The sequence below is a fragment of the Anguilla anguilla genome, chromosome 4 (assembly GCF_013347855.1).
Source record: "Anguilla anguilla isolate fAngAng1 chromosome 4, fAngAng1.pri, whole genome shotgun sequence".
NCBI classification, from domain to species: domain Eukaryota; kingdom Metazoa; phylum Chordata; class Actinopteri; order Anguilliformes; family Anguillidae; genus Anguilla; species Anguilla anguilla.
Genome location: NC_049204.1, coordinates 9,841,701 through 9,865,335, shown reverse-complemented (window position 1 = coordinate 9,865,335; position 23,635 = coordinate 9,841,701). Strand labels below are relative to the sequence as shown.

At 38.0% G+C, this 23,635-nt stretch overlaps 1 protein-coding gene across 4 annotated transcripts; it reads right to left on the bottom strand.

Annotated features, from left to right (window-relative positions):
- Positions 1 to 1,928: 1,928 nt before the first annotated feature.
- Positions 1,929 to 22,245, bottom strand: LOC118226175 (volume-regulated anion channel subunit LRRC8D-like). 4 transcript variants are annotated; one of them, XM_035415569.1, is made up of 2 exons: positions 21,906 to 22,245; positions 1,929 to 8,159 (listed from the first exon to the last, which is right to left on the bottom strand). In XM_035415569.1, exon 2 carries the CDS (start codon positions 8,155 to 8,157, stop codon positions 5,599 to 5,601), a length of 2,559 nt encoding a protein of 852 aa, XP_035271460.1. In that variant the 5' UTR covers positions 8,158 to 8,159; positions 21,906 to 22,245; the 3' UTR covers positions 1,929 to 5,598. The 4 variants fall into 4 exon arrangements, with proteins under 4 accessions (XP_035271460.1, XP_035271462.1, XP_035271461.1 ...); XM_035415571.1 differs by lacking the exon at positions 21,906 to 22,245 and adding an exon at positions 20,769 to 21,232; XM_035415570.1 differs by lacking the exon at positions 21,906 to 22,245 and adding an exon at positions 20,271 to 20,762.
- Between the last annotated feature and the right edge of the window lie 1,390 nt (positions 22,246 to 23,635).

Here is a 23,635-nt window from a genome sequence, read left to right as displayed (position 1 = left end):
ATTTAAGTTTGAAGGTTGAATTAACATCACAAATGGAATACAATGTTTAGAAAATCTCACTAATGGCGGAATTAAAAACTTTCGAGCAAAAAAACAGGCAAATTAAAAATAAATAGAAACTCATTATCATCCACATTTCAATGTAATCACCTCGCATCTTTTCGTCTTCTGACATCTCTGTTCAGTCTTGGGTGTTTCACAGAGTACAGTCCGGCTGGAATAGTGTACTTTTCGGTATTTTGTTCCACTTGATCAAACGGCGTTACAGGGAATTTACACCGTTTATACTTACGCATCTGTGTATTCAATATGTCTGTATTAATCTTTGCATATCCATTAACTACGTGTAACTAAACAAGGCAAGCAAAAAACGTCTGCTACCAATAGCTACAATTTCTGAAAACATTAATTTGAAATACTGGCTAGCTTTTTTCCATTTTCATTTGTATTTTTCATCTTGCTCCATGTTTACATTGAAAGCATACATTTCTTTGTCCTCTAGAGGGAGCTCTAGGCCTATAGTGCGTGTATGAATGGATTCTGTTGAAAATGCCTGATTTTCAGCATGCATTCCTGTTTCCTAAAACGTTTGACCTCGTAAGCTTCCATTCTTTGTTGAAAAAAGTCATCAGGGTTGGCTGTATCAACATAGCCGCTACAGTAAACAATTAACATAGACTCATAATCAACATTTGGTTTTAATAGCAAGGTCTTATGTGTCAACACCCATCATTCCAACATGATTTGCTGCTTAGCAAACTGGTCTCACTCTCAACCAAAGCTAAATTAAATGCAAAGACTGTAATATTTCTTTTTTTTTTTTGAAGATCAAAGAGCATATGCCTTATACTATAACAACTGAAGTGTTAAATCATTTGGAAATGACACAAAACATCATTATAAATAAATACAAAGCATGGTTTGTCTTTGTTCAGAAAATGGTGTATGTAGTAACATTTTTCCACCGTAGGAGGGAGCAGTGCCTTGCCAATCAAAGAACACAACAGTCTATAAAAAATAGAAAGATCCAAATAATTTCTGAAACTGGAATTTTTAACTTTCGGGGATGTTATTATTATTGGAGGAAAACATAGGATAATTTTATTGTCTGTGATGGACTTCAGTCTGTGATAGCTATCAGATACCATCAGACAAAATACAGGCAAACCTTGAGGTGGATATTGCACTTCAATGCACAAAAAACGAATGGCTAATGACCAATGTCTGAGCTTGACTGAGACCCATTTAAAAAATGTCAGAAAAGGAGTAGCCCATATCCAAGACCTTGTCAGGACTTCAGCCAAATTAGTTACTCATTTAACCCTCCTATTATGTTTGTGGTCAATCTGACCCCATTCAAGGTTTACTAACTCTAAAAAAACATGGTTAACACAATTCTTCAGCTAAATTTTTCATGACTTTTCCTAATTTTATGGGGAAAACATGGTATATATATATATATAATTTTTTTTTTTTTCAATATTGTACACATCAGATCAGTGTAGTTTTGGGTCATTTCAATACTGTATGTATTAGGGGAGGGTTGGGGGAGTCATGTTTTATTTACAGGGCTATTAATATGGTCAGTAGAAAGGGCTAAAATAGCTGAGAGAGAAACTTTCAGTTGCTGTAGGTTTACATAGTTGGGGTCAATTTGACTCCAAACATAAGTCATTAGTTAATTTGAGCATAGTACGAGGGATAAAAACCAAAAAACAGAACGTGCTGACAAAACAAAAGGCTAATTCACTGTGCTTTGTGCTATGATGTAGTTGAATTCATCCCCAATGTTTTTGGATTCAGAATAATGCATTTAAGAGCTGTGATACAAAATATTGTAACATTTTTATAGAAAATGCACATTTCTCCAACAGTACTGACAAGGTTGCCCAGAACCCACTGAAATCTACCAAAGACAACACAAACTCTCTAATTTCACTGTATTTATTGTTGGAAACAATACAGCATTTTCAAAATCAAACTAACAATGAGTAGGAACTTAATAGAGTGATTTATATTTTCTGTGAAATAAATTAGCAATGATTGTTGTCCCCAATTTTAATGCATCGTGGTGTTCATTCACAAGTGGGCTTACAACACATGGAAAAGAAACTGCATTATATGTGGCTATCACATGACACCTGCAACACAGTTGGATTGGTATTGAGCCATGTAGAATACACACAATACAGTTTGTAAGTTAAATCAATGTCAACCAAATGTAAAACATTTGTGAAATTATTTATTTGGAAATAAATATTTGGCTTATCTTAAAAAACATGATCATTTAAGCAGTATAAATTGAAGAAAAATCTATTCAGATTTTTTCATGTCATTGAGTTACATTGACAGTTATTAAATAGCATGTTGTTAGTTGTTAGAAATTAAAAATGCCATTTCAAAAGGGAAAAAAAACACATGAACATTATACAGAGGTTTCCCAAATAACACTGCATAAATGAAAATTGTGTGTCATATTGTTCTCTAGCAACAGTGGCATTTAAGAAACACCAACAAACAAAAATGTTTCATGTTAAAGCAGTACATGCACTATGACCTAATTAAAAACAAACACATTTCATAGGCGGCCTCATATTAGAGATTCCAGTTTTAAGTAAAGTGTTTAAGTAAAGAATGAAAACTGTTTTGTATTAAAACTGCATTGAGTAAGTTCAGTTACAGTTTGCTAATGTAAAAAAAAAAGTACAGTGACATTCTCAAACAGAAATAGAGCTTTTGTTTTCTAAAATGAAAATGGCTTAATGAGGATTCACTGTCCCAATGAATAATTCTCCAGACTAACTCATTTTAGTTAGTTTCATCCCTCACAACTCTCACCATTTTCCTTAAATATTCATATAAAGCTCATACTTCAACATTTGGTAATATCAAACAAATATAAAAAGAAAAACACATTGTCTGACTAATCAATTATTCTGCTGCTTCTAAAAACATGAAAAAATTACTACAAGCTCCTATAATGGCCTATAAACCTAACATCACAATTTTAATTTATTAAAAATAATATAACAGTATAAATGAAGAGAAAGATGAATGGAGACAGGATTTCTACCATTCAGCCTTTTCCCAAATATGTGAGCAAACAGAACAATTTTGTATTCATGGTTTGCAGTATTGTGTCATAGTATACCATTTGTCATGAATATATCATCATTCTCAAATTCATAACAATGTATCACATTATCACACACACCTGCATGTGGAATACCATCGTTTTACTAGTCATACTTCCTCATTTAGTGCTATACAAAGAGATTCTGTGACATTCAATGACATGATTGGTTGTCATTTTTAGCATGCTCAGAAGGCAGAGCTTTCACTGAGAGAACATCTCCTTTAAACAGTGGCCTAATACGAACATTTCTATCTATAGGGACATGTTGATTTTATTGTATGTTTCTCATTGCAGAACTGCCAAATACAGTACTGCAGATGGGTTTTGCAAGTTAAGCCGTATTGATTTGGAAAAGCTACTGACCTACATTTCTAAATGTCCCTTGCCAGTCATTTTTATTGCCTGCATAACTAACATTTATTGCATGTTTCTGAATTAATTTCCCTTAAATAGTCATTACATTATTTAATGTGTAATTCTGTCGGTGTGTAATTGATTATACCTTTACAGTCTACAAAGGCATAGTTAAGTTCTGGGTTTTTTTTTTTTTTTTTCATTAGGTTATTTCAGTTTTAATGTACGTACAATGCACATCCTTTGGAGCCATAGAAACCATTTTGGAGTTATGAAGTAACTCCAGACTTTAGACCACAAACCCCAAATGTCCCATACCTGCCACTGTAAATTCGACAGGTCATAAGAAACTTCTCTAAATATTTAATGTATCCTTCATCACACACAATAACTGTATGGACCAATCAAAAACATACACAAACACTGGGAAAAAAAAAGAGAAAAACCCAAGAAAGAGAACTCGCTTTAAAACACACTTTTGCTTTTTGTCTTCACAAGGAAATGCAGGACCTTAAATAATTTAACATAATACAAAAATAATTTGTAGAAGTACCGTGATGGAGCACCATATGATATGCAGTAATGGTAAATTAAACTTGAATCTGTTAACTGATTGAGCTGCTATAACAAAACAAAAACAAAAAACTAAGAAACCACGGAGTTGGACTGGAGTGGAGTGACTACTACTGAACTTGAAACAATAAACAATTCACACTACAATTCAGAAAATAGAAAGAAAATTGGGAAAAACCCACTCGTGAATTTGAAGTGAAAGAAAAGTAGAGGCGTTCAAACTGATGAAGTACCTTCTGGTAATTTTTAGTAAGCTCCAGGTAAAATCCCATCTTACCTTGTGCTTCCACAGCACTACTGTAGCATCACTAGTAAATTTGGAACTAAACAAGATATCAAGGTAGGTTGACTTGGCTCCTTTTTACAGGTTTGAGAGGACGAGGAATTTTGAAAGTGAAATTGAACTTTATTGACCCTGGAGGGTAATTTGTCCTATGCATTTGACCCACCCTAGCTTATTAGGAGCAGTGGGCAGCCAAAGTACAGTGCCCAAGGACCATCTCCAGTTTAGAGGCCAGTGGCTTGGTCCAGGGTATACCTAACCTCGACTACATGTCTTCGGAGGAAACCGAAGTACCCAGAGGAAAGCAGAGAGCAGAGAGCAGAGAGCAGAGAGCAGAGAGGATCCAGCCGGCCAAGACTCAAACCCGGAACCTCCTTTTTGAACCACTGTGCCACCGTGCTGCCAACATGCCTACAAATACACACGGAAGATTGTCTAGTAAGCCAGGGCTCCAAATATAGGCATAGGGAACCATGCAGGGAGGGCCAACTCCTTAGCATGTAGCAGTAGCATCTCTAAAACATGCTCTTGGTTCAGTCATTGTGCTCTTAAATTGGTGTTGACTGTATATATCCTTCCATGTCTTCATCCAAGACCAGTAAAGGGCTAAAGACTACACCACCACGATAACCAGGGAACAGAATTTGAAATGCTTTAAAGAGAATTTTGTTCAGACAATTTAGTCTTGTTTGTATGTATAAATGTTTGCTCAGTGCAATATATTTTGAATTACTGATAAATCAGAGTTCCATCACAAATTCTGTAATGGCTACAAGGTCAGGTTCTGAATTACTATGTATTTAGGTAGAACTATATCATAAATATAATTTAACATAAGAAAAGCTGCTTTCAGAACTGGAGAAATTCCCTGGTATTTCTAATTCCTATTGTTCACTTATTTTTTCCAGTGATGTTTGCATTTTCCCTATAAAACCTCATTGTGGAGCCTGCAGTCTTCAAATCAGTGTAACTACAAGCAGCAGAGCCCGAAGTGCCAATGTTCTGATAATTCCCATAGCTGGTGGGAAAGTGCACTGTTCAGCATATGGCTGTTTGTCCTGTAAGTTAAACCATCCATCCTGTCAATTAGAATCATCCATACACCAAGCCCTTCCACAGTATGGTCACTGTGCCCAGAACTGCGTGAATGTGAACTTGTGCCCTCTTCATATCACCATACCATCAGACAAGGCTAAAATGACATCATAACCAGACCAAGAGAAGTGACTATTTAGCTTTGTGCGACTCGTACCTATACCCCATTTGCAAAGGTCATATTGGATTCCTGATTGATGCTTTCTTTAACTTCGGGTGGCAGAGTGGTGAAAAGATGGTCTTCAACGAAGAGGCCACTTTTCCGTAGGAGGCGACACTGCCCCAGCTGGGATGGGAGGCGGTCCAAACAGTTTCCTTTCAGTTCTAGATGTGAGAGCTGAACTAACTGGCCTATTTTCTCAGGAATGGTGGAGATGCTGTTATGCCCCAGACAAAGAGTCTTTAGCTTGATGCACTTGAATAGCTGCTTGGGAACCACCTCCACCTTGTTGCTTGTGATGGAAAAATGCTGAAGATTTTGCAAGAAGCCCACTTCCAGTGGGATGACTACAATGGAGTTATGACTGACATCCAAGTACCTCAACTTAAGGAGGCTGAATAAGGGCGTGGGAAGAGACTCTAGTTTGTTGTGTGAAAGGTAGAGTGACTCAAGGTTTTTGACATGGCTTATGGACAATGGAATGGTGATGATTTTGTTATGCCACAGTTTGAGGCAAGTCAACCTCTTGAGGTGCTGGAAACTAATGACCTCTTCAATGGTACGAATATTATTAGATTTCAAATCCAGCTCTTGTAAGTTAGTCAAGCTAAAAATAGCATGAGGGATTCGCTCGAGTTCACAATTATGCAACTCCAGCTCACCTAAGTTCAGCATTTTCTTCAAGCTGTTAAGTACTAACAGTTTAGTACCATCATTATGCACCACCAGTTTGGTGAGGTGCGGAGACAGGTCCGTTATGTTTGAGGGGATCTTAGTGAGGTTGCTCTTAAGATGCAAGATCTTTAGATGCCTCAGATCTCGTAGGGATTCTAAACCTATCATTTTGTTATTTTCAGAATTTAGGTTGCCTATCAAGTACAATTCCTTCAAGCTCTTCAACAAATATACCCAAGTGGGAATCTCCGCAACATCTGTAAACTTCACATGAAGGCACCTGAGGTGGTCACGGAGAAAACTAAATGCAGTCTGCTCAACTTTGGCCGGACAGTGATAAAAATGCAGCTCCTGAATGTTGATCATTTGGGAAATCTTAGCTGTGATCCTAGCCTCAGGAATTAGCTCCAGTTTCAAAATCTCCAGGTCAGTGAGGTCAAATACGGCATCGGGCACTCCAGAGAGCATGAAAAGGTGGAGCTCCAGCTTGTCCTGGGCGTTGCGAGTCACATGTTGGCGGAGCTTCTCGAAGGTCCACTCATGGTTCAAACTTATTTCCCGCAGCTTGTTCTCACTGACTTCAGAGAGAAAAACCCCAAACCGCTTTGAGTACAACTGGTCATACTGGTCAACCATGTGCAAAAGGAAAGCAAAGTCATTCTTAACATCGGGAATGTCACTGAAGCTGCTCTCCTCTCGAACCTTCTCAAAGGAATACTCCTTCAGGGAGCGTCTGAACAACCAGAAGAGGGTGTATATACACACCATGCCATACACGCACATGAGGGCAATGTAGCTGATGAGCAGCTTTCTCAACATGAATGCCATGTTGTGTGTGCACTGGAATCTAGCATACCCAGTTAAATGTTTGATATTAGGCTGACACAGGTGCTCAAAGTTAATGGCAGCTACAAAGGTTGATGTGTAACACAAAATCATGATAAATTTTACAGTTTTGATAATGGTCTGGGCAACATAGAGCTTGTAGATCAAGTCACTGTCCTCCACATGGGCGCGGAACTTCCTCACCTTCTCAAAAAGAGCTTTGGCCTGCTCTCCATCTTTTTTATCCAGTATGGTCATGCTTGGGACTTCAATGACAGGCTTCTCTGCAGAGAATTTTACCCCAGCTTTTGTTAGCATAGGGGTGGACTGATTTGGACTTCCTTCTTCGCTGCTGGTTGAAAAATGCTTTGGTAAAGAGGTTGTACCTGTGAGTCTCTGCTTGTTCTCTTCAGAGTCCTCACAGGCAGTCTCAGACAATGCCTTTGTAGTCCATGGTGACTCAAAACATTTCCCTAAAATGGACACAAAATGCTCAATTTTTGAACTGGTCTTTGGATATTTGAACCAAAAATTGCTGCTGACCATGAGTACAATGGTGTGGATGAGAGCGAGGTAAGGAAAGTACTTGGAATACCAGGGCAAGGCGTCATGGTAGCACATCTGATTGACAAAGACATACTGCTGAAAATCTAGGTTGGTTCGAACCCCTGTTGGTTCTGGCTGGCCGGGATATTTGTTTTCCGTGAGCATAGCTGGCTGGGCGATTTCCCGAATCACACTCTCGGGTACATCTTTAGAGGTCAGTGGAGCAGCCGCCAGTGTGACTCTGTTGACCTTCTCTCCATTGCCTGAGGCAACTGTAGTCTCTGCTGGCCTCTGAGTGGTGAAGCTGTTTGGGCTTCCAGGCCCTTCTCCGGATTCCAAAATGGGAAGGCAAACTACTTGGTCTTTGGTTAACTGCATTGTCCCGGCAAATATTGCCAACATCAGCATGACGACTCCGAGGTAATCCATGAAGACGTCCCACCATGGTTTCAGAATTCGGTAAGTTGGCTGGACATCATTGAGAGAGGCTACTTCTGTGAGAGTAAACATTCCTGCCACAGAAGAAGAAAATTTAGTTAAGTTTGGTCGAATATACTTAATACTAAAATACACATTGAAAGTTATTGCAATCAAGAAACCTGAAAACAGATATGCAATAGTTAATACGTATTTTAACATTTTTTAAATTCTCAGAACTAATAAATGGATTATAGTCTTGATTCAAATAAATGACCACAGATGATAACACAAAAACACTAGGCTCAACTCCCCCTATGCCCATCAGAACAATCTCCAGGGGAGTGAAAGAGCATGAACTAGAATGATCACTTTACAGAACAGTGCCATCTCTACCAAGGCACTCATACAGAATAACAAAGCAAATACATTAGCTGTCCTGATGAGATTACCCATCACTGAGAATCATGATTGCAACACATGAAAAAAAATACTCCGAGAATCCAAATGGCGGCCAAAGACAATGTTTTATTAAGCCTCAAGTTGCAATTTCTGCTCCATTTCTTGAAATGTCTACAGCCAGTATTAATGCCTTCTTCTCATCTTTCCGAGTGCTGGACCCCACACCGGAACATTCCTGTAACCAACACCATAAGATCATCAACAATGAATGACCCTGTCATGTTATAATATCTTGAGCATAGAACTAAAAACTGTGGCAAAAGGCGTTTCTCCAGTGCGATGGTTCTGAACAAGTGTATGGCTACTGAGAGCAGCAGAATTTTTTTAATTAAACGGTTTTAATGAAAGATAATTGTATTATCGTGTTGGTTCATTTTAGCCTTGAAAGCAGATCCTCAATTAAGCTGCTATAGTTGGCTGAGAAACACAATTCATTGTCTCTGCATTTAATCAAATACCACTAACACACCTGAACAGTCACACTTTTTGTGTACTTTTGAACACATACCACACCTATCCTAATTAATTAATGAGCCAATAGATAAAGTTCTGCATATTAAGTATGGTTTGGATCTAAAGCTTCTTAACAACTAAATAAGACTCAAGTTGTTTAAAAGAAAAAACTTTGTTTTCTGTATTAAACCTCATGTGCATATGTATGCATGTACACATATTTATGTATATTTTTTCTCCCCTCTTGTAAAATAACACAGTTCTTTCCCTAGTGACAGGTCTTTCAACAAGGCTACCAGTCATAATCTAATACAGAACTTTGGCTTTGATGTTAATATCTCAACCGTAAGGCACTAATGGGAAAGCTTTATCGGAATCTGACCAGTGGAATTTATGTCAGTGTAAGAATTTAGAACGTCTAGTTTCACGCTGAAGACTGGGGTCAGCTAAATGATTTTGACTTTCATCTAGGCTGAGAGTAAAAGCATGACTACCAGCTAATTGAAAATTGCAAACCTGAACCAGACTAAAAAGTTTTAGGAAACGCCACCAAAAGGAAACTCCTGATTTCAACTGGTTTTGAAAAATCCAATGGTAGGAGTTCTTTAAAAGGTACCCTTGGTGGGTATAAAAGAAAGCAAATCTCAAAGTAATGCGTTCTGTTAATCACACATTATAACTCCTTTTCTGGCCAACTTACCAGTAGGGTTACATTCCAAATATGCAAAAATACATCTCTCTCTCTCTCTCTCTGACACACACACACACACACACACACAGTGCAGTCCATAAGTATTTCAACAGCGACACAATTTCCGTAGTTTAGGCTTTGTATTCCAGGACATTGGATTTAACAAGTGGAAAAATGCAGATAAACCCACACATTGGTAAAAAATGCAAAAAATCCGAAGAGTGGGCTACAGCAGAAATTTCATCTATTATGAAGTCCATAAGGTTAAAGATAGCAATCGAACAGCAAACATTTAGACGTTCATCAGGATGAAGACATTCAACGTGAATGTACTAAAAAGATTCAAGGTTAAAAACCATGCGGTTCCCGACAATATAGGTGGATGTAATTAGTTAACAGACCACAGCCGGTATTGAAGAGTGCACCAATAACTGTACGAGTCATGGAAGCCTAACAATATTGCCAACTATTGCAAATCACATAACAATAGGAGTTTAAGTTTCTTAGTATTACAAGGCTTTAATACAAAAAAGGCAAGAGATAATCATCCAGGACTGATAAACCCCTGGCCACCTAAATAGAAAACACAAAACAAGGACAAAAACTTAAATTAGAGGCTGACTGGACAAGGTGACTGGCTTCTTTCCATGCCATCTTGTGCAGCCTGTGATCAGTCCAGAAAAAACATTTACTAGTTTAGGAATACAATGTTAGATCATTTATTACCTGCATCTCAACTAACACAATTTATTTGATTTTGTGTCCATGCAAATTACAAATATGTAGGAAAAACAAACAGTTAAAAACATGCATTATTGAGCATAAGTGCTATCTGTAGCAATGACATTCGCTCACCTATTGCAGACAATTTACTCAAGCGGGTCATCCAATCTCAACTCCACTCCTTTTGTGCCATCCAAAAAATTAATAAAGCATGAAGAGGTGCCAATATTGAACAGAAACTGCTACAAGCAGAATGTAAATGGATTTTATACTTGAAAACATTACATCCGGACGGCCTTCATGAAGACTTGAGTTGTTTTCTGTAGATTTAGGCGGCCTACACAGGGTCAATCAGTCAGGGGTGATTATCTCTTCATTTTTTTGTATTTAATCCTTGCAATACTAGGAAATTTAAACTGATGCTGTCTGTGCTTGTGCCCTGATTGTTATGTGATTTATAACACTTTGTATACATACCGCTAGGCTTGCATGACTCATACAATTTATCGGTGCTCTCTTCAATACCAGCTGTAGTCTACTAATTACATCCACCTACATTGTTGGGCACTGCGTGGTTTAAACCTTGAATCTTCTTTGTACATTCAGACACTGATAAATGTCTGAGACTGAAATGTTTGTGGTTTTATTGCTAACTTGAGCATTATGGACTTCATAATAAATTACATTTCTGCTGTAGCCCCCTCTTTGGATTTTTTCCCCCCCATTTTACTCCAGTGTGCACGTTTATTCACATTTTCCCACTTGTTTGATCACATTTGACCGACGCACCTGGTTTGATGCTCTAGATCTAAGTGGATAAGGCAAAGGCACAAACTTTCTCCAGACTACTGAAATGAAACAATGAACATGAGGTTAAAGTGCAGACTGTCAGCTTTAATTCCAGATTATTTTCATCCCTATCAGGTGATCTGTGTAGGAATTACAGCAATGTTTTTCTATACAGTCTTCTTTTGGGACCAAAAGTAATTGGATAAATTAATATACTCAGTCAGTCACCATATTTAGTACTTGGTTGTAAATCCTTTGCATTCGATGACTGCCTGAAGTCTGCAACATATAGACATCACCAGACACGGGGTATCTTCCCTGGTGATGCTCTGCCAGGCCCGTTCTGCAGCTATTTTCATTTCTCGGGTTGTTTCACGGGCTCTTTGTTCTCAATCTTGTCAATCAATCAGGAAGTGAAACGCACGTTCAGTTACATTCTGGTCAGGTGATTGGCTTAGCCAGTCAATATCATTCCACTTTTTAACCCTGAAAAACTCCTTGGTTGCTTCAGCAGTATTTTTTGGATCACAGTCCTGGTGCAAGGTGCTCTCCAATGAGTTTTGTACAATTCAGAATTCATCCTGCTGCTGTCACCAGTCACATCATCAATAAAGAGCCACTACAATGTTGCCATTTGGTTAAAAAAATACATAAAACTATGTTATGTTTGAATAACTCATTCAGATATCTGAGTTTTGACAAGAGATTCAGAACTCTGTCCAGTTGTTTCACATTTCATATATGCCAGTAATAAATTAATATGGTCAGAGTAGCCAATCAGAAAACAAGAAATGGATTCATGGGAGGCATCAGAGTATTTTCAGTTTAAATTTTCTTTCAAAAGTTTAAACATAATGCTGTTAGATGGCTCTTTCTGCTAGGACACCCCACACAGTATGGTCTCAAATCCAGCGGCAACAGTCCAAATCATGGTTCGCAGCCATGTAAAAAATGGCTTCAATTGGCAGGCTTTTTCTTGTCCCATCATGCAAGACCAAGCCTTCTGCTACAAGCCTGCGGCAGTCACACATGACGCGTCCTCTGATCCATGGCTCCAGGTGGTAGGATTTCCCAGAGGAGGTCAATGGTGTGCAATGGACAGAAGTGACTCACCAATTGAAATCCTTCCCCTCCCTAGGTGTAGCTATGGCCAATTAGACACCATTTCCTTTTTTTGCATGCATTTTTCTTTTGAGATGTATAATGACATAAGTTCGTATTTCTAGATGCTTTCGTAGCTATTGTTACAGTTAAACTATGGCTGTCTAAACACAAACTGCTCAAAGAATTATATCATCTATACTCACTGTGCAAGCAACTCATATTTTAACTTAAGGAATTAGGGAAGAGGAACAATCTCAAAATAATCTTTTTGTTTGTTATTGGCAAAGTGAAATAACAAACATACCCTTTCACAAGCCAAACCTATTAGGATGGCCAAACCATTAGAGTACTATAGTACCTGTCCATAATCAGTATGAAATGCATTATAGACCTACAACATGAGAAGTTTTCAATATCAGTCATAGATATGAGTTGACACCTACCTTTAACCAAAGAAACCAAAAGCACGACTAACAAAAAAGGAATGTATGGCATTCACTGTAAATATGTGCGGTTTCAAAAAATATAATGTAAATATATTTCAGAGCAATTTAAAATATATACAGTGCATTTGAACAGTGACACAATTTTTGATGTTTTAGCTCTGTACACCAGCACAATGGACACGAAATGAAAAAGAAAGAGGTTAAAGTGCAGACTGTCAGCTTTAAGGGTACCATATAGCAAGCTGTTATATGATAACAGCATAACAGCAAGCTGTTATCATTCACTGTTGAATGGTTATCACTTTAACACCAGATAAGCCAACATGTTTATGTTAAACATTTTTAATGTTGTTAAATATTTCACACCGAGAAGTGTTCATGCTTCAAATAAAAAATTGTGAAATTGATGGATTATTATTCAATTTTGACTAATCCTCATTTTTCTGGAGTTACAGCATATATCAGTTTAATTTTCACTTAATGTTTAGGTCTACTGAAAAACCAAACACAGCCAAACACTGCAATACCGACATAAAGGGGATCAATGAAGTGAACTACAAGAGATTGTTCAGGTTGAGTTCTGTTAGTAGAACAAGTGGACATAAATAGATATTAGCGAGGCGGAGGCAGAAACTCTGGGGGTTTTCGAGACTAGACATGATTAGGTGTTAGTATCCAATACTCTATCTAGTCTGTAGATAATCACAGCACTAATTTAGTCAGGAAAATGGGGAACATTGTTGGGTTGAATGGCCTTTTCTCATCATTATATTATGTTATGTTATTTTGGCCATATCGCCTAGCCCTACAACAGGGTTCTTTACGCCCACTCAGCTTTTCATTGTTTATTCCCTAAACATGTCCTTTTTTAAAAATAATGTACAGTTACTTAGGATGCACAGTAAATTCTGTGACATCTTACAAATCATGTCCTGAATCAAATGTTGACAGCTGGTGGGCTGGATGTCGAAAAAAAATCAATTCAGCAACAATTCCACAATAACATCCAGCGGCCTACATTGTCACTAACTAAATACAACTCTCAGAGTACTTTTCCATACAAGAGGACATGGAAGAAGCATACGTGGGAACTATTAAAAATCCTCGGATCAATCACATTTCACTATTTAATGAAATAAACATTCAGGTGGAGGTTCCACATTCTACTGCCACAAGCAGATTAGTCATGTGAATATTGCGCTTTTTCCTTCCAGTGCCACCTCAAATAAAGTTCCCCACTATGAGGATCCATTTTAAATAAGCCAATGTTAGTGTTATAGAGGAAGCATGTGTCTGGAACCACCTCTTTCATAAGTGTGCTCAAAAATGACTTGCGTCACAAGTTTTTCCAGTCAGGCTCTAAAATCTAAACACATTTCATCCAAAGATAAAGAAAAAACTATTTGGCCTTCTACTGTAATAAAAGTATGAAAAACCAGTTATCTTGCATTGCAAAGTTAGCAAGTATAACTCATTGTCATCATTTTTTTCTGAAAAAGAATGTGTGGCTTTAATGGATTTAAGTTGACTCTCTTCCCTTTGCTGTTGGTATGGAAAGAATGTTACAGTACTAGAGAATATTTTAATTAAACACCTCTCCAGCTCAGGATTAGACCAAAATCCTTTGTTTTACCCAATAACATGTAGGTATGTTCCATAGACACTTAGAATATCTCACACTCCCTCTCCCTCAAATTTAGACATTTCACTATTTTCTCTACAAGATGATAAGTTGATTTGTCCTTGTGGTTACTCGAATACTATTTTTATTTATTTATTTTTGATGCCTAAAGCATTTTTTTCAGCAGCAGACCCACCTAAAGGCATCGCAGAGAATTTTCTTTCCTTTACACAACACCAGAACAGGTAATGTAAATAACAAAGGTGGAAAGACCGGGTTCAGAAAGTAAAAGTCCTCCCCAGTATTTTGTTCCAATCACCTGAGTTTGCTAATGAACACAATTCCTCTGCCAGGAGGTACAACTCATTAGTGAAATCAGCTGGCCAAGTTCATGAATAAATGGAATAAATGCATGGCAGGACTTTTACTTTCTGACCCCTGCAATTTCCACCTTTGGTAAATAAGCACCCAACAGCGAACAGTTTCCACCAATTATCAGACTTTAGTAGACAGGCTACAAACATTGATAAAAGTTTTATCTCAGAATTCAAGGCTTAACGTAGCTAAACATCTTCCCTTAAGCCTATAGTTTTAAGTCTCATGTGCACTGCACTACAGGGGATGGAGGACGACAACAATAAAACGAGGCACTTAACCATCTTACACTTGACAATAGTTCCAAACCAAAACAATTAAAAAAAAGAGAGGGTGACAGATGAGAAGACAAACGTGTGATGCTTGCATTAGATAACGTGCGAGTCTACCACACTAAGTGCGAGCTTGCTTTGGCCTACAAAGAACAAATGAGTGTAACAGGAAATAGCCTTCAAATCATCAACAGCCAATTATATACTGAAATCAATGGGACAACTTTGCGAACTACTTACACGACTATAAGCTTACCTTTTGAATATCCAAGAATAAACAGTGGTGTGTTAATGCAAGGCCGATTTAGTTTGAAGAAAGTAGTCTAGAACCTTGCTTGGCCAGCTTTACATTACCTAACAAGCCAACTAAATAACCAGACAGTGTATATTCACACTCATAGTTGGGGGAAAAAGGTAAGCATGAAAGAAACTGATTACTATGCAAACCAAATTTTTAAAATTTAAAACTATTTGAAATGGCTTAAATAGCTACACAAAACTGCAGGCTGCAGACCAGATTTCATATTTCTCAATTCTGCTGTACTCCTTTGGCAGCAAGACGAGGCAATCTTAATTAGCATGAGTCTTTAATCAAAGTTTCTGCAGTGCCTTCAGAGAAAGGATGCAATGAATATTGCACTGAATAGTAGACACGGGGGGGGGGGGGGGGGGGGCATAAATACAAGTCAGAGTTTGTGATTGGTGATAATCAAGGAACTGCGATGAAGTGATGATGCGACAAAGGGGGGCGTACACTTGAGTTAGTACAAGTCACCAGAGGGGTGGATAAAAAAAACTCACCCCTATAACTGAGTAACACCAATTATTTTGCAGGATTGTTTTTGAGAAAAAACAATCACAAAACTGTCCCGTCCAGACACAGCAGAGCACGGGTGTCACGCTCCATGGGTGTCACTGGACCACACTGCTGGTTGTTGGTGCATTACAGCTTACAGCTGTGCTGTAAGATTCAGATCATGTTATTATTTTTTTAATATGCAGGCAAAATTTTACAAAATAGGAAAAATGCCTTGTAGTAGATGTTTCAAAGGAACTTAAATAAACATCTTTCCCTCACTTATGGCTGGTAATTTACCGGCAACTTTGATGGGTTGTTTTCTCTAACATTCAAATTTCACTAAACACGTTTAAATCAATTCACTAAAATCAAAAGATTTAATTTTACGCCACTATAAATCATCAGACAACAATCCATGAGTCCTAACAATGTAGTTTTCTTTATTATTATTTTTTAAAAGGTAGCAGCCACTTTCCCATTGTTGAGCCAAGCTAGAGTGCAACAAGGCTAAAGGCACCAATACACGTAAAATGAAACAACTAATTGTTCGAACAAGAGACAAACAAAAAGACAAAAAGTGTTTTGAGTTTGTATGGCACAGTGTGTGCAAGACCTCAGTGAGAGCTGTTCACAAACAGCCCACCAGTTTGCAGACATCCCCTTGTCTGCAATTGGTCCATCAAAATATCACATGGTTGGTTGCATCATGGTTGACTGGCTGGGGGGTAGAGTTCAACTTTATTTTCCTGTTCATTTCATCACTGTACTGTCCGGTGGCAGCAGGTTGTGTCTGGATACAGGATACAGGAGATTTCAGAAAGTGATGTCCTATCCGATAGGTTCATCACGATTAAATAATTAAATCCTGCCTTTATGGGAAAGTTTGACCTAATACGTTAGCCAAATTAAGATAAAAAATTTGACAGAAAATAAAATAAAATATGGCTACCAAGCATTACCAGGTTCCCTATCTTTTAAAGGTTTTTTTTTTGCTTTCTGTCCCAACAATTTATCCTTAGTTTGGCTTACAAATTAGGTCAAACTTTACTCACTCTAATTCTTCTATCACGGTAAACCTGTCGAACAGGACACCACTTCCTGAAATCTCCTATATCCCATCTACACATGACCACTGTAGCACTGTCATGGCTGTGAGTGGAATACTTTTGAGATTAATACTTTTGAATGAAGACCTAAGCTTGTGCAAGCTTTATGATCGATCACGCAGAGATTTTAAAGACGTCAAAGTGTGTTTAAGTTCCAATGCTAATCAGCTAACCAAGTAGTGAATGACAAAATGGAAAAATGCATCTAAAGTCATATAACAGGACCACAATATGGAGCATAGTCTATCAGCATCTAGACCCCACTGTTCCACAAGAAAGGCAGGCTAATTTGAAGGAAACAGAAAATATTGTTCACACTAGGCATCACTTAATATCCAATAAATACATTATTGGGTTCAAATCTGGTGACTGGGAAAGCCCTAACATATGTACTATGGGAAAGCCGTGTACTCAAACCATGGAGACTACTCATAATCTGTGGACACTCCTCTCTGCAGGAAGTGCTTTAACATGCGGTGATGATTGACAACCCAATGCCATTAAGTGACAACTGTTATCGACCGTGCCTTCCAAGGTTAAAAGTTCACCAAATTTACACTTTTGTAAAAATGTAACCTGCTTCATTATGGAACTCCCAGGACTCTTCCCTTTAGGATCACTGTTGCATTTCCATTTCTTTCCTCACTACTTGCAGCTAGCCAAATAGCATACAGGAACAAAGGAATATGCCAGAGAGATGTGTATATTCATATCTTGTTTAACTCCAGCTGTAGGGACCAAAGTGCAAAAAATAAATAAATAAATAACACATTTTGATGCACAATGCTGTTGTAATGCATGGCAAGTTGACCAAGGCTGCTTTATGCATTTGACTATGCCTATGCAGTGCTGTTTTTTGTCATCACATCTTAATATACACTGTGTGTGCGCATGTGTGCTATGTGCGAGCGTGTGTGTGACCAAATTAAGGTTTTCCAAACATCTTCCTCTGTTAATCAAGAGCGCCTTAAAGCTTTTGAAAGTACAAAAAAAAAAATTTATTTTAATTTTAAATTTTATCTTCATTTTGGCTACTTTTTCATGGAACAGCAACATCAGTTTAACCATTTTTCATTTGAGTGTTATGCAGGTCAAATATGAACAAGCTTCCCCATTTTTATCTAGCTAGCTCACTATAACTGTGACAGCCAAGCTGTTAGCTTAGCTATTTGTCAAAACATTCCATATTGTCAGAGAAAAGATATTTGCATAACAAAAAATAACCAACAAAACAATGAAACATTACAAACAGAGCTAGATGATTATACGTTTTGAAACATGCTCAACGATTAATGGATAGACCTACAATTTATATTTTTCATTGTTTTTATTTTTGGGGGCACATCTATAGATGCACTTTCTCCATGATCAGCTGCAACTGTCGTTGGGGCAGCCTTCCACTCATCTGCAGTCTTATGGGACACATGGTTTAATTCCAATGCTATCTTAAGCCAATGTTTTTATTTTTTGCAAACAAACTAATCTACTAAAACACTGTCCTTCTAGAGGCAATAATCTGAACAGAAAACCCCAGAGGCTGTACAGAAAAAAAGAAACTGTGCTCAGGGTTAAAACAGGTAAAACACTGTAGCTGCAACAAAACCACCTTAGCAACAATGGCCCACTGAAGGATCAGGACATCCAGCAAGGCTCTGGAAAGGGCTTTATAAAAGGATTACCCTGTCCATAGCCCCTGTAAAAGGTACGATTTAGCCTCGGTATACTCTGTAAAAGTGGCTATCGAATACACACAGGCACTCTCTCTACGTTGATCAAAGTGAATTAAGAGGCTACTTCAGCAAGCCTCAGCAACGCCAGATAAACACAGGCAATCCCCCAAGGACTTGACGGATTTGTACAGTTTGGAACTGATGGCTGTTCAGAAACAATGGCTACATAATTATCATCTGAATAAAGGTGCCACAACAGCTGCAGTATTCAGGCCCCCTCATTATTCAAGAATGGACGTGTGGCTCAATGAACTGATTAATAATAGGCTCTAAGCAAAATGTGCAACGGAAAGGACAGTATGCTTGAAACCCCCAACTCCACAGATTACTTTGAGAGCAAAGTAAACTAAATGAGTGAAACTAAACTTTCATTCTCAGGTTGTGGATGAAACAAGAAATACACCATTTACTGGATATTAATTAAATTGCTCACTGCAAAATTAATGGGAAAAATGTATTTCTTGTTTCGTGGAACTTCATTGCCAAGTTCATTAACAATATCCTCTTCAATAGTTTTTCCATGGATAGTAATACACAATGACGTAAAATTACAGAGATCTGCAACTGTAGAATGATTGTGTTGGGACTCACCACGGAGAAAAGTCGTCTCTCCAGTGGTTTTCAAGTTAGATTAGTCTGCGTTCAACTCAAAGAAGCTTTTCAGCAACAATTATTGAGTACGGACTTTAATTGTTAAATTATATCATTGTTACAACTTGTTACAAGTAATTATAGACCGTAGGATAACTGCAGTCCAAATACTGTACAGTACACTATTGGGACAGTTCAGTATGTACAATGAACCCACCAGACTTAGCATTACAAGAGTTATTCCATTGGTGAAAGGAAATACAGTGGAGTCTCTTTCTGATGAGTAAATATAGTGAAACACTTGGTTGTATCGCCAACTATGATACCAAAATATGGGCATATAAAACTGTTCTCTGAAAAACTGAAAGCATAACCTCGACTTCCTTTTCATTCACTTTAGGTATTATTGTTAAATTGCCTTTTACTGCAACCCAACATATGAAAAATAAACATTTCAAATCTTAATCACGTGAAGAACAATGAGGCCTTCGGTAAAGTATGCAATTATTCACGCGGCTAAAACGTGTAAAACTCCACTAGCCTAGACAAGTATGCATAAACACATTAAATTTTAAGTTCAATTGCAGGCGACAAGAACACGTACTTTCTAAAGATGAGATGCAATCATAAGCAACTTTTTATAAACGGTGACATCTGCGCTTAAAAAAAGACATACAATTCAGAATAACAAGACTAAACTTCTGACATTTCCACTAATCGACATTTCTCATTTTTCTGATTCACTCATTTGTTCATTTACAATGCATTAACAGAATGCCATCCAGTCTTAAGACGTACGAATCCATAATTAGCTGTAAGTTTCATTGTTCCACAACCCCCCACGATAAGTGTCGAAGCCATGTTGCGGCAAGTAGCCTATACGCACTTAACCACGCTTAAACGCCAAAACGTGGCCGCTGGATACAAAAAGACCACAATCTATCACAGTAAAATAAATGTTATTATAAAATGTAACCACGTCTAGTATCGGATGTATACGCTAACTGTCCAATATGGAACAAAATATCGTAGAATAGTACTTACTGTGACAAGACGTTATTCGGACATCTGAAATTACATATATCCAAACCAACACTTCCGAATAAGCGTTCTGTTTCTACACGTATAGTATTAAAGACAACCCAGCTCTATACATTTGTGTGGCCATGAAAACGTTTATTTCGCGATACATGAATCGTGGTTTTTGCTTTGTATTTCTTTGCCTGCTGCATAGACATCAGCGCCATTGTGATACAGGCTTTAGCTGGCATGTGAATCAGCTTCATACAATGTGACACCGTACGCTACTTCTCCGCACTTTCGTTATCTAAAGCCTTAGAATAAAAACCTGTTTCGAGAGTATGGTCGCGAGATTCAAAAACCGGGCTACTCGTGGTCCAGTGTTAAAAACATAATCCGGAGTGTTCGGGAAAGCTCGGGCAAGGTCTGCAAGATCTCCTACAGGAACTTCACGCTTTAGAGCGTTCTGGAAATTACAGTAGCCTATGATGCGTAGCATCAAACCACAGAAACGCTGTATACCTTTCTAAGTGTTCAGGTGCAATGTATGAGCCAACTGACTACAGACGAAAGACCATTTGTTTCCACTTTCGTTCCAGGTGACAGAATGAGTAAGACTTCCGTCCCATTTGTACACTAAGTATAAAGGCTACATGGGTGCCTCGCGCGCGGCTAACCAGTCTACACCAGTTCTCAAAACATTTTGCAAGATGCGTCTCTCCCAGACTAAGGCATGATGGAAAGAAGCGTTTATCCTCCGCAACACGAACAATTTTTAAAACCGCAACGTCGTAGTCTTATCCACATTCCGTTATAGTTAGGCTACTGCATGAAAATAAATAAAATAACAACTACAATTTATCACCGAAACAGGAAGTGCAAAATGACAGTCCGTGAGTTTACAGGGTAACCTAAACCAGGCTAATATACCTGGGCGGATTATTTGTGTTACAAATGTGTAGAAAATACCTTATAGTGATCAAGTGTATCTGTAATCATTGTCACTTTCATTGTTTTAGTGTTTTGAACTTTGCTTTTGAAGGCTAAGTGATGTCGAACTGAAGACCTTTGAAACAAAGTCACTGTTGCTACTACAAATCAAGCACAATGTCAGCAGATTCTCTTACGATCTGTGTTAACCCTTTAATGGATTATACAGGGCCAAACATTTTATTTTAGTGGCATATTATGAAAACCTTCGAATAGACTACTCTTCAACCAGGAAAACACAGGGTCCTGCCGACGAACAGTCTGCATTTTACATACGATTAAGCTTATAATTTACCGCACTTTCAGTGTACAATGTTTGCATTGAATATTTTTCTATTTTTTTTAGGTCACATTGCTTCCCTATAATGTCGATGCCTTAACCTATAGGCTATCTATTGTCGTTCCTTGATCTCAGATTTTTCTAGCTTTGCAAAGGCCTATCGTTAGTAGCCTATTTATTCCACAAAAACAAACTGAAATATCTGCATCTACAAACGAATATGAGGGGTGTTTAAACCACACAAGTGCAAACACACAGATTTAAGTAGCCTACATACTGCACCGTACTTTATTTTCAATACAAACAGATATCGTTTATAAATAGAAAAATAGTGAGCACTAGACCTAAATAACACAAAAAGGCAAAAACGAGTATGTTAGCATACAAACCTTCAACTGATTGAGATCCACCGCCTTGGTGTTTTTGCTGAAAAAAACGATCCCGCAGTACGTCCCATGCTTTAAAATGTAAACAAAGCCTTTAACGTTTCCCCAAGGAGCTAAACGTACTGTATGGCATGACTGCGAATAAGAAGATTAACAAGACTTCGCTTCATTTGTCCCTCTGAATGAGCTTGCTATGGCCAAAGGTTGGTTGCACGTTCTGTAGCTCGGTCCATGAGAGGGGCTATGGGCCAATAGCAGATTGTTAGCGACGAAAGTGATCACATGAAACTGCACAAGGGATCCCCATCGCTTGGTATCAGGTACCTACATAATTGCGCATTAAGCTACTATATGTGTATATTGTACAGAATGTCAACAGCGAGTAAGCACTCTGACTTTAAAGAAAATATTTCCAGAAACATGTAGGTTGGGGTAGGATTATTATTATTATTATTATTATTATTGTTTTTGTTGCTGTTGTTGTTGTGTGGCCAAAATAGTGGAGACAAATGTGGTTTGTTTAAAGGAAGAAGTGGGTTTTGCCACCGCTTGTGACTGCGGTTGTCCCTGAGAAGGCTACTCAGGGACACATAAAGAAAAGTTGCTGGTGGAAAAGGTTTGATTAAAACTCACAATGACAAGGTGGATCCCTCTCTCAATCTTCCAGCCCAAGCTGCTGACAGTGTCTGAATGTCGGGCAGATTTCCTGGCACTTGAGCTTTTGGTTGCTCTGTTCTGAAAGTACAGGTTTCAGCCAGTTCAAACTAGATGATGAGCGTAGTGGGGCCTGCCTGGGTTCAACCCTTGTGCTTGAGAAAAAAAGGAGAAAGAAAAGGAGAAAGAAGGATGTGTTTTTTTAAAGGGTGAAAGGCTCAGTACAACAGGGGAAAGCTGGCCTTTCAGGTATTCTGGCAAATTGCCATGGCTTGAGAATAATATTGTGGGCACAGTTACATTGCCCTCTAAAAGTCTGGTAACGCTAAAGTGAATTTTGTTATTTTTTGTTATTTAAGGCATTTGGATTTGAGATCAAACAATGAATGAGACAAATTTACAAGCGATCATTTATTTCATGGTATTTATGTGTGTATGTTTTGCCATTTTACAGAAACATCTTTTTGTGTTGAGAATTTTCAGCCAGGCAAAATTAAGTTAACAAATAAACTTCAAAGTAAATAAAAGCAATAAAGTGCAATTTTTTTTTTTTGCATATCCCTTAAATTCGATGTCATCAAGTCTACGACCCCTTGTCACCACCAAACGTTTGGTATTTTCTGGCCTTCACTTCAACTTTACTTGATCTTTGTTTCTGGGGGTAGAGTGGGGGGTGGTTCTGTCTTCAGTCTCTTTTTCAGCAAGGGAAATGCATGCTGAGATGGATTTACACCAGGTTACTGCCTTGGCTAGTCCAAAACCTTTCACTTTTTCTCATTGATGAATGCTTTGGTTGCATAGGCAGTGTGTTAAGGGTTGTTGTCTTGTTGCAGGATGAAGTGTGCGTGATGAGTTTGGACAAATTTCTTTGTACATATCCAGATAAAATCTGTCTGTCCATTTCCAAATTCATCCTACTGCTGCCATTCTCCATTACATCATCAATAAATGGATCATGGGCTTTTTGTTCCTTTTACCACGCTTTCAGCATTCCACTGCTGTGGTAAAGGTTTACTTTGTTCTCAACTGTGCATAAAACCTTGTTCCAAAACCCTTCTGGCTTTCGTCTTTGTTTTTGG

Coding starts and splice junctions, on each gene's coding strand:
- LOC118226175 (XM_035415569.1), bottom strand. CDS start 8,157: ATGTTTACTCTCACAGAAGTAGCCTCTCTCAATGATGTCCAGCCAACT.